This window comes from Rissa tridactyla, chromosome 5, assembly GCF_028500815.1.
Source record: "Rissa tridactyla isolate bRisTri1 chromosome 5, bRisTri1.patW.cur.20221130, whole genome shotgun sequence".
In the NCBI taxonomy this organism is placed as follows: Eukaryota; Metazoa; Chordata; class Aves; order Charadriiformes; family Laridae; genus Rissa; species Rissa tridactyla.
In genome coordinates this window covers 39,653,433-39,669,170 of record NC_071470.1, presented here as the reverse complement: position 1 = coordinate 39,669,170, position 15,738 = coordinate 39,653,433, and the positions used below count along the sequence as shown (strand labels likewise).

At 41.5% G+C, this 15,738-nt stretch overlaps 1 protein-coding gene across 6 annotated transcripts in view; it reads left to right on the top strand.

Moving 5' to 3' along the window:
- The window catches only part of ALMS1 (ALMS1 centrosome and basal body associated protein), a 77,230-nt gene extending 66,304 nt beyond the window's left edge, over positions 1 to 10,926 (top strand). For all 6 annotated transcript variants that reach the window (XM_054202651.1, XM_054202653.1, XM_054202649.1 and 3 more), the window contains 2 exons: positions 3,468 to 3,567; positions 10,444 to 10,926. In XM_054202651.1, the coding sequence (XP_054058626.1) occupies positions 3,468 to 3,567; positions 10,444 to 10,488 (145 nt within the window). In that variant the 3' untranslated portion in view covers positions 10,489 to 10,926. The remainder of the gene's footprint in view (positions 1 to 3,467; positions 3,568 to 10,443) is intronic.
- Positions 10,927 to 15,738: the final 4,812 nt, after the last annotated feature.

Genomic DNA, 15,738 nt, shown 5'->3' with positions numbered 1-15,738 from the left:
AGGATATTTAAGTAGTTGGGATTTCAGCATATATGTAAGTGCTTTGTTGCATTGAAGTTTTGGAATGTACATGCTATATTGAGGGAAGGGTTTGTGCTATGTGAAAGGGGCAATGCTGTGGGCTGGGACTGTTTCACAGCATCTTAATGGGTAGTCGCAATGGGATGGAGAGCATCTCAATGGATTTACAGGTGACACCAAACTGGGAGGACCAGTCAGTATGCTGGAGAGTAGGTCTGCAGTTTCTAGAGATCTCTGCAGGCTGGGGGAAAGGGCCAAGAGCAATCTCATGAAGTTCAACAATGACAAATACAAAGTCTCTCCTTGGGACAAACACACCCCCCTCCTGCCAAGGACACCCCACTTGGCAGTGTCTGAGGACAGATTGTCCAGGGAGTGGCCCTTCTGGAAATGGTCTTGGGGGCCTGACAGCTGGTGAACAGCAGATTGAACACGAGTTGTCAGTATGCTCTTGCAGGGATGAAGGCCAGCTACTCACTGCAGGGAAGTGGGTATTACCTCTGCTTGGCACTGATGGGGCCACAGCTGGAACCTCTTTCCTGTTCTGAACTGTCACTACAAGAGAGAGGCCTGCCTCTGGTGGAGGCCACCAAGACACTCAGGAGACTGGAGCATGTGCTGCATGAGGAGAAGCTGCAGAGGCTGGGTTTGTTTGGCCTGAGGAGGAGGAGACTGAAGGTGAGGATCTGGCAGTGGTGCTTCCCTGCCAGAAGGAGGGCTTAGAGAAAGAAAGAGGAAGACTCGTCTTGGAGGTGCACAGTGACAGGACAAGCAGCAGTGGTGATGTTACAGTAAGGAGAAATTCTAACTGGAGACAAGGAAATCACTTTTTTTATGAAGAGGATGGTGAAGGGCTGGACCGGGACCCGCAAAGGTGGTTGAATCTCCATCGTTGGAAATAGTCACAAGTTGACAGGATGAAGCCTGCGCAACCTGATCTAGCCTTGAAGTGAGCCCTGCTTCAAGCAAAAGGTTGGACTAGGTGACCTCTGGAGGTCCTTGCCAGCCTAAGTCACACTGTGATTCCACAAAATATCTACTGGAATATGCAATATACAGAAGAAACCCCTTGATATATGTGCTGGGAGAGTTCAAAAAGAATGTTTTATTTCAATAGCCTTTGGCATTTGGGAGTATTTTTAGAGCATTAATAGAGAGGTGGCAGAAGTGGTACGTAGGGTAAATACGTCAGTTCCCCAAGGAAAGCATCTCCACGTGTTTTAGCTGGAGTAGAGGGTTCGGGTCACTTGGATGGTGAGGTTGATGTATCTGAACTCATGTATTTTCAGAAACTCTGATTTCCTAGTAACCAAAGTCAACACTCTTCTGTGGAGACTGATCTGGGCAGTCACACTTGGTGACTTTTTTTTATTCTTGCTGCTTTCATACTGCAGCTCTCAGTTGGAGCTGAGAAGTAATTTATTCTGTACCATTCTTTTGAAATCCACACCTATAATGAGTGCAGAAGCTTTTTCTTTTTCTCCGAGGATATAAATGGAATTTCTCATGGTGAGTTAGCTAGAGGTAATGAAAACAATTTTCAAGGAATTTACCCTGCAATTCTGCATTGCTCACTTCATGTTCTAAACATCTTTAGGGTGGGATGATTTGTGAAGGGTAAATCTTGATCTTTTGTTGAGGGGAGCCCTAGAATGTCAAAAGGCTTTAAAGAGTGGTGAGATGGTATCAAAGGAAAACCCCAAATCTTGGTGGTATCCCTGCCCCCATCCAGTGGCACATGCATGGACCTAGCATCCTCTGCTGCCTTCCAGCAAAGCATGAGAGGAATAAAATAAACATCAAGAGGTGAATTATTTCCTCTTTTCTGTAGTGGTAATATGTGTAGTGACATTTTTAGAAAAGATGATCTCCTAAGAGCAGCTGCAGAGTAGAAAAATAGGGATACACAGGAAGGTAGGTTACTGAAAGAAGTGCAGTTGCCAATTTTTTTTTTTACTACTTTTTTTGGTGTTGGATGTGTATTTGCTTGCTCATCAGTTCCACTGTGACGTCTGATGGACTGGTAAACACATTTGCTTGGGGGACAGTAGAAGCTACAAATGTATATGGCTCTCCCTAGCTGATGCTGGTGAATTAGACAGGAGATAATATTCAGTACAGAGATTTGTATTTGGTCCCTGCTTTCTTGGTTCTGCCTACTTACTTACTCATTATCGTACAGCTTCCTATTACTTTGTTTTCCAGCTAACTTCTCATCTTTCTCTCCTTTGAAATATGCAAGTGACACCTAACTTGCACTGACTAAATAGCAAATGGGTGCAAACTGATAGACATTTGCCTCCATCACTTCTCTTGCCAATCTGAAGTATTACTTGTTTTCCTGCTGGAATTAGTACCAAGAGAACTGTCAAAGATGCCCCCCCCCGGCTGGTGGGCTGCATTGATTTGCAATGTTCAAAATGGAGTGTGTTGTAGTACTTTCAGATAACATGAGTTGAAGGCATAGATGTCTTTAAAAATATTGAAAGTGCCAACAGTAATTATGCAAAGATATGATATTGACTTAAGAATGAAACAGTCTCTAAAAGAGTGTATTGTATCTGTAATGAGTTTGTTTGTTTGCTTTCTCTTTGCTGATTATCAAATCAGCATGTTAAGAAAGGAGTTATAGCAAGATCTCTTTTGCTTTAAGTATTACATATGACTGAAATTTTTGAACATCATTAATTTCCACCTCCCATAAACCTCAGTGTTTTTGAAGCTGCATATTTCTTCCTTAATGATCTCAAAGGAAGATGTGGGGAAGGCGGTGTGAGTAATACACTGCCATCCTAGATGTCAGGCCCCTCCTTTAGATGGTGGCGTGTAAGACAGACTAGAATAGTGCACTGAGTCTGTACTGAGCACCAGTCACCTTCTATTCGGTTGAAAGTATCCCTTGCTGTTTGGTTCTGGTATGGGAGGAGTTCAGCACTGGAGAAGACAAAGCATTTGCCTAAACAGGGTGACACTGTTGAATGCGGAAAATATTGAAATTTTGAAAAGATGCCTAAATAGCTTAAATCAGGTTATTCTTGTGATAAAGGTATTGCTATCAATGGATAAACGTGTTACTCGGAATCAGCATAACCAGCACAGAGAAGCAGTGGGGCTATTCTGTGCTGAAGATATTGAAGCTCTACCTTTTGCAGCTGGGTAATCATAGCAGCTCTATGGTCATTTTAATGTTATAAATATTGCTTTTAGAAGGTGCTGCTTGTAAGAGAAAGACATTATGGCATGTGGGAATTTCCGGTATCACAACTGCTATGTATTCCACATTTTCCGTGTGTGACACTAGTAAACCCCCAAATAAATTTTTCTATGATGTGGTTGGCTAGTAGCCTTTAACAGAATGTGAACATAAAACAGAGGATGTGGGTTTTTTTAATATCAATAACTTCCTTCCAAGTCACTATTTTTGACTTTTTGTATTTACACTTAAGGATCTATGAGCAGCTTCCAGAAGTGCAGAAGAAGCGAGAGGAAGAGAAGAGAAAAATGGAATACAACTCATATCGCCTGAAAGCACAGCTTTACAAAACAGTATGTGTTCTGGTCAAGTATTTATACTGGAACATTTTAGAATTTTTTTTCTTGAGATCAAAAGCATTATGGTAATATTTACTAAATTTTTTATTCTCTGGTATTATTTTGCAACTTCTAGGATATATCAGCATTTAATCAGGGTCAAAGCAGTCAAACTTAAAATTTGAAACAAAAAATCCTCTTACCTAACTTAAAATTCTTCCAGTACCTACACATGACCTATGGAAAAAAGACAAGGAAGCATGGTCCTCATTAAAATACACCCAAAAGGTCTTGTGCAGAGTCTTGAGGGCAGAATAGAGGGATCACGGAGCTTAGTTAAAGATGGTATTTCATGGACAGGCTCTTTGAACTGGAGGCTGCTGGTTTTGCTTTCAAGTACCCTTGCTGTAGATGTATTTGGCTTACACAATTCACAGCTATCTTTGCAACCATGGTTAACAAAGCCTGGAGTCGTCATTCTTAATTTTGCTTAGTGGAGAACTGTCAGTACTGGTGGTAACTTGTTAACTTTGGGGGCTGTGGATTTCATTGTTACGTGTTTGTTCAGCTGATAGTGTGGTCTTACCGCACTGGCACTGATCAGCCTAGGATCTCCTCTGTCTGGCAAGCTGTAGAATAAACCAGTATCCCTAAGCATGGGTATGACTAACTTTGAACCACAAACACTTGTCCAGCAGTTCAAGACCAGTTTCTGTGCTGGGACCTCACCACAAAACCAGCAGGAGAGCAAACGTGGGGTGAGGACTCCAGGATTTTGGTGAGCAGAAAAAGGAAGCAGTGGGGCCCATTTTGCTGGGCTACTCTAAGACTGTGCTGAATCCTGGCTCATTCTGCCATGAAGCAGTGAGATACCTGCAGGGAGCTGCTTCTGTCCCAGCTGAGAACTGCTGCTTGTACTCTTCTCCCTGGCAGTCCCAAGTTGTGCAACATGTGTTTAACAGACACACACAAAGCACGGGTTTAATTCATGATAGAAAGATTGAAGAACCCTGTGCTAGAGACTCGCCTGGGTTAAGCACGATATGTAACAAAGAAGAGAATCTTCTGTCCTTATGCCTTCCTGTGTGCACACATCTAATTATCTAGTATTTCTGTGTAACAAGCAGTATCACAATGATGTGACAAATGTCCTGATAAAACAGAGGAGGCCCATTTGTCCCCCCTGAAAAGTGCATCTCCAAAACTGACCAGTGAAGCATTTTTTGAGCTGTTCTAGGCATCCATATGCTTAAGCTTTCTCTTAAGACTTAATAAGAACTGAAAGATGAGAAACAGCAGTTTGTAATGCAAACACTGAGGTTCTAACCTGACTTACCTTCTCCCACTTTAACTAACCTGCATGCCATAACACGTAGCCTTCCAGAGAACTCTGGCAGCAGGCAATAAACTGCATTATAAGCCTCAGTGATTTAAGGACATGCATTAAAAATTAAAACTCTCTTTTTTTTTTTTTTTTTTTTTTTTTTTTTTTTTTTTCCCCCTCTGGATCTTAAGGTTGCACTTCAGTTTTAGCATTGCAACTCTTTCCTGGCTAAGTTGTCCTACCAGAGCTGGAATAATGAGTTTAGCTATTTGTTGGGAACAGCAGTAATTGGATTTTAAAAGTCAGGGTTCATAACGCAATGCATTATTCAGAATACCTTCCTAATCTGATTGTAGGTACTTAACACTAGAATTACTTGAATTTGATTATATGCTTTTGCAGGGTATATTCAGGACATATTTTTTTCACTGGTCTGACAATCTCAGATGCCGGTACAGTAAGGTCTTAAGAGTTAACGAATGCTGGCAGTTGTTGACTTGAAGTAGGATTGTCAGCTGGAAGCAGAGAGAAGATCAGATCAGAAGTTTTGTATATAAATGTGGTTTTGATTGGAAGAGGGATGATGATTCATTGCAGTCAATATTGTAATCTTTTTGTCTTCCTTGATGATGCAGAATAGCTGTAGTGAGTAGCTGTAAATACAGTGAATGGTTTGTTTAGAATTTGGTTAATATGTTGCTGAGAGCATCAGTTTCTAAGGGGATCTGATTATGCATGAAAAAAAGAGCCACAGATTTTGTGGAATGACTCCAAAGATGACATAGAGTATTAGGAGAAGATGGCTGGTACAAAAGCTAGACGAAAAACGTATGTAATGTAGGGTTATATAATTTAAATGATCCGTAGCACTGTATCTCTCATAGTGAAAAGTTTGTGAACTGCTGATGTAGAACAGCAGATCAGTACTCTGGAATAGATCTGACTCTTGTTTTAATTGCAGTCACCTAGAGGAGTCTTGTTGTGCCTTACACAAACCTAGCAGGGGACAGTTCCTTCCAAGACTGTTTGGCATGTATCCAGACAAAGCTTGGGAAAGGAGAGGGAGGCAAACAGTCAAGTGCCCTGCTCGAGTTTGTGTGGGTTAATGGTGGAGCCAGGCATAGTACTCGTATTCTCTGACTCCCAGGTCAGTGCTTAGTGGCATGACCTGTCCCTAATGAAACTTCTTTGTCCTTCATTTTTTGTACTTTGACTGGCTGCCACTGGACATCTTGATGCGGAAAGCACGTACTCATGCCCCAACCACTCCAGAGTGCAGCTTAGTAGGTTAAACTGTTGGTGAAAGCGTCTGCTGAGGCATCCTGTTCTGGAATGTCTGAGGCTTATGCTTATATTTTCTTGTCTGACTTTCTGCTGTGCAAATGTTAATACCTGGCAGAGGAGCACTAAGGAAACAGCTGGGCAAGTGGGGATGTCTGAAACTGCCAGGCCAGTTTGCTTAGTGAAGGAGAGTCTGAGCACTTACTTTCTCCCAGCACCTGTGCCTGAACACTTTATTGTAATAGTGAAGTGTGCTTATAGCCTAAGTTTATTACATTTCAGCCATGAGGTAATATGGTGCTGGGACACTGGTTGCTTCTATTTCTGTCACTGACGCCAAAGGAGTAGACATGTAAAACTAGGCAAACACCTCACTAAAAGCAGTACAGCTGGCTCTGAGGATGGGATTATCTGGCAGTACAGTGTGCATACCACTTCTACAGGGCGTTGAGGGCTCACAGGTTAAGGGTGATTAAAATTTGGGAAAGGAAGCAATGAATTAAACATGTATACACACTCATATCTGTATGTACATGAACATGGACAAGTGTTGTTTGATGAAGCATCCTCACATCAGAATTTAAAGGTATGTTAGCTATAGCTGCCTATTGATGTAATTTCTGGGACAATGCTTCTGAATTAAAATGAACACCAGCTTCTTAGTAATGTATTGTGAGTAGAAAACAAACAAAATTGTATGTTCCAGTATGAGCAATGACAGCTACTATGTGGGACACACTGCTCTCTGCAGGCAGTGTGTGTCTCCTCATTAGCTGTAGGGAACCAAGAATAATGATCTTAGTGTCCAGGTTGAGCGATGAGATGAAACTGAGTTTATTTGGCTCAAAATAAGTCTCCAAATTAGTGAATATATATAGACAAAATTTGCTTACATTTTGTAAAGTACAAGTGAAAATATTAATACAGGACACCTGGGAAGTAAGGGCTGTCAGTGCTTGTTTTAAGGCATTTATGTGCTGCAGTGGAAGGTGAGGAGAGAATGAAATAACAGTTTTGTTAGCATCGAGTGAGGATGGGATCCTCGTGAGGAAACAGTATGGACTCATATATAACTGGAAACTTATCAAAATTCCAGTGCTTGAAATCAACTGAGGGTTTCCAGGCATTCTTAATTTTTTGAATTGTTAAATACTTATCTTTATTAAGATAGCAAAGTTATTTTTATCACAGATGCGCATGAGTCTGGGCTGATGTTCTGTCCCAGTATCCCTTTGCTTTTGTACTTTTAATTTCAAATAGAGCATAAAATTATACCAGTCAGATAAGGGAATGGTGTGTGCCCTTTAATTTTGAAAACTGTTTAATCGAGACAGATTTCTGGTCTGATGACAGTATAAATCAGAATTCTTTGAACCCCAGTGAAGTGAAAATTAATTTTATGAGTTTATCGGATACAAATTTGTCCTATTACCAAGGCTTTTCCATTAGACATAGTGAGTTGGTAATTTTTGTAAATAGGGAGCATGGGAGACACCTTAAAGCTTAAAAGGCTAAAGCGGGTAGCAAAGTTATTAATTTATGTTCTTCCCTCTACCCCTTAAAATTAAAAACGATAGTAGCATTCAGGAACACTAAACACCATTTCATTTATAGATGGGACATGTCCTTTAGAGCCTGTGGAAGATAGGGGCCACCAGGTGTCACTACCCCATAGGAAAAAGCACATGCTTCTAGAGGTGTGAAACTGCATTGCACTTTGCTTGCTGCTTTACAGTAATTTTTGCTTAATGTTTGTTTTTCATCCCCTTGGCTACATTTTCCCTCCTGTCAGCAACGTGTTAGGGTTTTTTTTTTGTTTTGTAGTCACTTCTGGAAGTGGAGCAAAGAGGGGAGATAGCATCTAATTGCTAACTGGGTTTGCTTATTAGATTGCAAAAGGGCCTGTGAGCTGTAGGGACTCTTCATAGGTTTTGTGGTATGAGGCATTTTGAGCCCTTCTGAGGCTTCATAAAGTACTGGGGACAGATTCCATGCTGAGATTCACATCAGCAGCTTTGCTGCTTTTTATATTTATGTATGTAAGCAGAGTATATTCTGCGTTGGTATATACACTATATATAGTATGTGTATATACTGTATACACATATAGTGCATACTCTGTGCTGAGCTGAGCTGTGTGTAGCATTCATCTGTGTGGTACAAAAGGTCACATCAGGTAACGGCTGTATCATTCCCGCTGCTGTTAGTAATCTATGAGGTATCCAAAGCTCTTACTTTATTGTATACTTCTATAAAGCTATGTAGTATGTATCATAGAATCACAGAATAGTTTAGGTTGGAAGAGGCCTTCAAAGGTCATCTAATCCAGCCCTGCAGCAATGAGCAGGGACAGCTTCAACTAGATCAGATTGCTGAGAGCCCCATCCAACCTGACCTTGGATGTTTCCAGGGATGGGGCATCTACCACCTCTCTGGGCAGCCTGGTCCAGTGATTTGCCACACTCATTGTAAAACACTTCTTCCTTGTATCTAGTCTAAATCTACCCTCTTTTAGTTTAAAACCATTACCCCTTGTCCTATTGCAACAGTCCCCATTTTTCTTATAAGCCCCCGTTAAGTACTGAAAGCCTGCAATAAGGTTTCCCTTGAGCTTTCTCTTCTCCAGGCTGAACAACCCCAACTCTCTCAGCCTGTCCTCATAGGAGAGGTGTTCCAGCCCTCAGATCGTTTTTGTGGCCCTCCTCTGGACCACCTCCAACAGGTCCATGTCTTTCCTGTGCTGGGGGCTCCAGAGCTGGATGCAGTACTCCAGGTGGGGTCTCATCAGAGCAGAGTAGAGGGGCAGAATCATCTCCCTTGACCTGCTAGCCATGCTTGTTTTGATACAGCCCACTACTCGAGCTTGTCCAGGTCCCTCTGGATGGTATCCTGTCCCTCAGGCATGCCAGCTGCACCACTCAGCTTGGTGTCATCTGCAAACTTGCTGAGGGTGCACTCGATCCCACTGTCTATGTCATTAATGAAGATATTGAACAGTACTGGTCCCAATACGGACTCCTGAGGGACACCAGTTTTTACCGTTCTCCATCTGGACATTGAACCATTCACTGCTACCCTCTGTATGTGACCATCCAACCAATTCCTCATCATCCAGACAGTCTGCTTATCAAATCCCTATCTCCAATTTAGAGATAAGGATGTTGTGGGGGATTGTGTCAAAGGCCTTACAGAAGTCCAGATACATGACATCTATAGCTCTTCCCTTGTCCACTGATGTAGTCACTTCATCATAGAAGGCCCCTAGGTTGGTCAGGGAGGACTTGTCCTTGGTGAAGTATGTATTCCATGCTTCAAAACACGAGTGATCTGCCAGCTGAGCTAGCAGAACGTGGTGTTTAATTATCTGGATTGCCCATTGCCATAAGAATGGGTCACATTAGCAGGTGCCTGGAGAAGAATACCATAACAGAGCCAGCATTAGCAGTACTTCTCAAAGATGCTCTACCAGTCTGGTGTAATTTATGTCCAAAGGGCTTTCAATCCATCTTTGGATTGGTGGCATTTTTTCTTTCATGAATTTGTCCACTTTCTTTGTGAAGTGTAAACGTCTGGTGTTTGCAGCACCGTGGGGAGGAGTTCCACAGTTTAACTGTGCAAGACCATGACTTTTCACACAAAGTATTCTGTGGGGGGTTTTGTTTTGTTTCTTTAAAATCTATTTCCAGCTATTTTATATGATGCCTCCCCAGATTAGTTTTGGAAGAGTCTGCCAATAACATTCCTTTTTCACCTGCTTCAGGTTGCTTTCATCTCTTCCCCTTCGGTCATGGCTTATCCCTCCCACTGTAGCGAAGAGCCCTAATTTATTGAGTTGTTTATTGTAGAAAAAACTTCCACTATGCTTGTTACTCTTCTCCGTAGCTCTTCTAGTTTTCCTGTGTCCTTTCATAAATGTATCGCAAACTGGAGAACACAGGACGCCCAGAAGTTTGTATTCAGCAGGTGAAGAGCGAGACATGCATCATGGTGGTTACTTGATGGAAACTGTCTGTCAGCTCATGTCAAGGTGTATTCTGACTCCTTAGACTTGTTTCTGACCATTTCCACAGCAGCCAACACAGGGACATCCTGGTGGTTTTTATACCAATGAGTGAGAAACAACTAGTCTGCTGTAGCTGTTCTAAAATACGTAAACAGCTATTTCTTAGTGTTGTATTACCCCTTGATATTCTGTTCAGAAAACTTATTAACAATATCTTCATGCTTAGCACTTTTAATTTTTAGAGGAATAATAATCATTCTCTCGCTTTGTTTTTATCTTTCAGAAAATCACCAACCGTGTCTTAGGGAGGAAAGTGCCTTGGAACTGATAAAGATCTGTTCAAACGAAGGTGTATTGTGCTTACTAAATGTGCAGCATAAAGGAGATTGTGAAGTGAAAAAACTAATGCAGTAAATACTCGTGCAGTGTATGTTTTGTGGTATTCACTTGTGTAATTTTTGTACTTATATAATCTTGCTGTATTTAAGAATCAATAATTTGATATGAATGACAGGTTTTTAAATAAATGGATGGGTTTTGTAGTGGTGTTAACACGCTTCCAAAGTAAACATAGTTTGGAAGTACTTGGTTCATAATATATTTATAACTACCTGATTGGAACAGTAGTTTTATATATTTATTTTAAATTGTTTTTAACAATTACTTTTTATTTTTTTATTTCCTATCTGAATGTAGAAAACTCACTTGTAATGTTTTGTAATGCAAAACCCCCTTAAATAAATAACATCAGATCAGTTTGTAGTAACTGTTGCAGCAATCATGAAATGTATCTTCGCTGTCAGTATGGACAACATCTGAAGAAATTGGGCCGTCATCACCTCTTACTTTACCCAACACAGAACTTAAGCTCTTACAGGGTAACTGTAGTGGCTGTTTAAACTGGACGTTATTAGTGCCTGAAAGAGTGGAGGAGTCACAACTTCACCAAGCTTTCGCTTGGTTTGCTTTCTTTCTGTATAAACCAGGAGAGTCGCATCCGAAATTTTTCATGATGTTGGGGATTTTTAAGCTTTGCCTGGGAGAGTCCCTTTCACTTCATTAGATGCTTGCATGCTGACAGGGTACTTGCTTATACATTTAACAAGCACCACAGTGGCAAAAGATGAAATACGAAGATTGTGGTTCTTTTGTGATAGAAGCCTGAAGTGTCAGTTTCGTTTGCTTATCACAATAGAGTTCATATGATGTATAAACAGGAAAAGACACCTGAGGAAAACGTAAGGGGGTGTGAAGAGTGGTTTCCTATTTTCTGTACTTAAGATGTTCATAGCAGTTAAGTTCAAGGAGTGGCTGTAACGGTACACACAGTTCTATGGAGGGTGAGGCACAACTCAGAGATTGTGAGCTGTTGTGTTCACTAAGGGTTTCACAGAACTTCTTGTTTCACCCCTTGGCTTGAGCCATGCAGTGGAGGCTACAGTCCAGCTCTGCCAGTTACCCCTGGAGTTCACACTAGGGTATAACGAATCAAGTCTTCAGATGATGGGAAATAATGTAATTCCCTTGAAGGTCAGTAGACCTACACTAAATTACACTGGACAGAGATTTAGCATAGTATTTTTCAAACTGTGTCCTGTGCTGCTGGTACCGCACGCTGTTAAAGCGGCCATTATATCTTACCCCAGAGTCAAGTGTGAAAATATATGCGGGTGTAAGATTTATATTTTATCTGGATGTACTCTTCTTACCAGAATAGCATGAAAAAAAACCCAGCCACCAGAAAACCATGATCTAATATGTTGGAAGGCCATATCTTGTTTGGTCTCAGAAATCTGAAGTTAAGACTGCAGGTTAAAAATAATACAGTATCACATGGCTGTGATAAATCAGCTCAGAGAATGGCTTTATCTCTTTAGACCTTTCCATGTTTCAAAATCTGTTTTTACCTATTTGCGCCTTCCACTGTCTTGTCCTTGGGATCAGTTTGGATGCAAGTTACTGCTTTGCTTTTGCTCTTCTGGGGCTAGAAAGCAGCTCTGTACGTTGCTGAAGCAGAAGGTGCTAAACCTTGCTGGTACTGGGATTTCTCATGCGATTCCCTGATATACGTATGAATAGACTTTTTCTTTGCGACAAGAAATTCAGCGGTGTTGGAGTCCTGACAAGATGTTACCTCATTGAGTGCTCACTTAAAGCCAGTTAGCTTCTTAAATATGCTTTTAAGCTTTCAACCAATGAAAAAACAAGAGTGCTTAAGGGCCCTGCTGATGCCTCAGGGGATACTTGGAAGTCTTCCTACAGCCAGATAACACAGCTGATGGTTGTTTTTATTTAAATGCCCATAGTGTTCCTATGTGTTGCTCCCTAACAAAAGCATAGAGGCCAATAATCAAGCACATTGCGAACAGGCAGTCCATTTCAACTGGTTGGAGTACCTATCTTCCCGTAAGTAGAGTAGTACACGTTGTAAAACCTTTCAAAACAAAGGAAGAGGTGCTGCAAATTTTTTTTTTTAATGTTTTACCTCACTTAAAAATGTTCACTAACTACCGAAGTAATCTAACAGTCGCTGTCATTCTGTGAGTTGTTAGAGTTGCAGCTTGTGAGCTTTAGCGACAAGTAGCTGTAATTCCTCATTTGGTGGAAATATTGTAGGATTTTGCCTTTGCAAAGGAAGAAGTATTTGCTTCTGTTAAAAAAAACTTCTGTTTGGGCACACTTTAATATATCAGAATGTGTGATCTGAAGATTGTGCGTGGATGTTTTACCCTGGTCTCGAGCTGCACAAAGAGTTTGCCCTCTGGTTTATGAAGTATTGTAAAGCAAACATTCTCTTTGCTTTGCGCATAGGGGGAAGAAAAAAAAGTTTGTCAAGGAACAATATGAGATTGTTTGACTTTTCTCCCCAGAGGATTGAGCACCTGCAATTCCAGATGAAATCGGGAGGAGCTGCAGCTTCTCAGAACCTCTGAAAATTAGGTCCCGTGTGGCCAGGTTTAAAGGAGGCAGGTCTCCTCCTCAGCCCTGTACTCTAACAGCGTTATGGTCCATCCTTCTCGATTTCTTCACAAGGGATGTATCGTCCATCCTTCTCTTGATTTCTTCACGAGGGATACTAGTGAAGCTGACTTACAGCCATTCCACTACTATTCCTTGTTGTCATCAGGTCAGATAAAGCTTGTGCTGGGTGCAAAACATCCAGTGTTTATAGTTTGATGGAAGAAGGCTGTTGACATTTGGAGTCATTGCTTCCAACACGCAAAACTTTTTTGAAAAACTCAGGAAATTGTGCTTGTCTTGTGTTGATTCTGGAGTGGAGTCATCTCTCCTTAATCCACTGCTATACAAAGACTTTTAGGGTAAATTCTGCAAGTCTTTGGAAGTTTAAAGAGGGCAGAACTATTTTTTTTTTTTTTTAACCCTACAGGAGCAGGCTTTTGTTATCAGCTAATTAGAAATGGGCTTTGATCAGACTTTGCCATGCCCACCCTGCACAATGATTATTGCGTAGATGCCAAATGCATGTTTGAGTCTCACCAAAAGGCCAGTTATCATAGCTGGTATCTCAAAAACTGGGAAGGGGCAGCATGGTTGTCTGTTGAGCTGTCTCCAGAAACTGAAAGCAGCTTTGATCTAGTACTGTTGTTCATTTGTACCTTGTTCATCACCAAGTAAATAAAATGGCTGGTCTTTTGCTTCGGACTGGCTGTAGATGTGCCGTCTACAAACTGAACTTGAAGTGGGAAGAGTGAAGGATGTGGGGGTGCGGTGGACAAGGCAAGGAAACCTCAGAGAAAAGGGGTGTAAAAAAGCCACCGTATGCTTTGAAAGGTTCCTTAGTTCAAAAAAAGAGGCTTGTTTGCCCTTCAGAAACACCTTCCATTTCCTCTTTCGTGATAGTATTCCCTAGTTGTACCTTTTGTATTCCATCCTGGTGAACCTTTTATAATAACATGGTAAGTCCTTTGGTTCTTGATGGATGTTTTTGGAGTCCCTTCTATGGAGAACCAGTCTCAAGTTAGAGCTTTGCCGCATCAGGCAGTGATGGGGGAATGTGTGAGGAGCTTGAGCAGATGCTGTTTGGCACATGTTCTCTCATCACTGGTAACTGGAAAGATCACCGTGGAAACCAATTGCAAGGATCATGTGGAAAAAAAAAAAAAAAAATAGTCGAAGTGTGGAACTTCCTTGGAAAAGAAAAGGTCCCAACAGAACATAGTTGTGTTACTGTGCGTGTGTCTTGATATGCCTGGTCCAGAGTGGTTGACTCCTGGAGGACTACTTCCCTGAAGGACTTCTGCCTTTGTCGGTGGTAAATTTGTTAGTGGATGTGCCTGCAGGAGAATGCAACTGAGCGACTTTGAAGAGGAGGACGCTGAAAAGGAGATTTGCCCTGTGCAAAAGCAGGTAAGCTACTGGCTTCCGCTTATTTGTGAGAGCATCCTGGTTTATAATTCACTATAATTCACTCTTCCTGAAACAATACCCTAATAAAGAAAATACTTCCTGACTGGCTGTTCGTTAGTCCAGATCAAACTTTAATCCAGTAAAGAAGATCTTAATATATTGCTTCCTTTATGCTGCGTTTATTAGTTGGCCAGCTGGGCAACTGTACTTCTGTAAAGTGTAAAAGTGTAGCATGAAGTCATTGGACATGTTCGTCGTAGGCTTGGGGAAGGAATTCAGCTGAACTGCTGTAAATGGAAAAGACACAATTCTTTCACACAAGCAAGGTTTGAAAGTCAAACTTTTATTAATATTTTTCTCCCTACATCAGCAGATAAACTGAATTCTCCAGGCCAAATTAGACCCTGCGGGAGGGTGAATGACCGCCGCATGACAAATGAAAGCCATGTTGATTAATATTCTTCTGGAAGGCACTCAAATTCCATGGTGATGAGGACAGTTGTGAGAGGTCTTGATAGGGGAGAAGGACGTGGTTTTGTTTTTTTTTTTTTTTTAATACAATCTAATTTTATTCATGTACCCATGTGCTGCAGCCCTGTCTCTGTCTAGCTTTATCAGAAGCTACTTCAAACTCGTCTTCATGATGCAAAACAAAGGAGAAACTCCAGATCACTTTCCCCAAGTTGCGTTGGCTCCTTTACCCAAGTTCAATTCAGTACGTCCCATGAATCACTCTGCTCTAGGGGGCTTGCTGCTGGCTGCTGCCAAGTCTCCTTGAGTCATCTGCTGAGTAGCCAGCCCTGGCCTTCCCCTGGAGAAGAGTAAGTCTTTTGGACTGTGAGACTTGCTGGTTGTATCTGGAGCACGTAAAAAGCCAGCTACGCTCTGTGGTCTCTGGAATGCCTGTGCATGAGAAGCTGAGTTCCTGTGGCATTGTGTGCAGGTTGAATAGTCATTTTAGTGGGAGATTATGTGAAACTGGGTCTAAGGAGACTTTTTTTTGGTCTATCAAGGCACAGGTTTTTATGAATGGCATAGAGTTGTTTTACTACATCACAGTTGTCCTTGTCCTTTGCAGAAGGACCCATAACGGACAAAGACTTTGTGTGGACAATGCAGTGGTGGAAGACTCAAAGTGTAGGTTCCTGGGATATCTCTGAGCACACCTCCTGTGCTTGTGCAACTCGATGTGCTGGTTGTCTTCTTCATG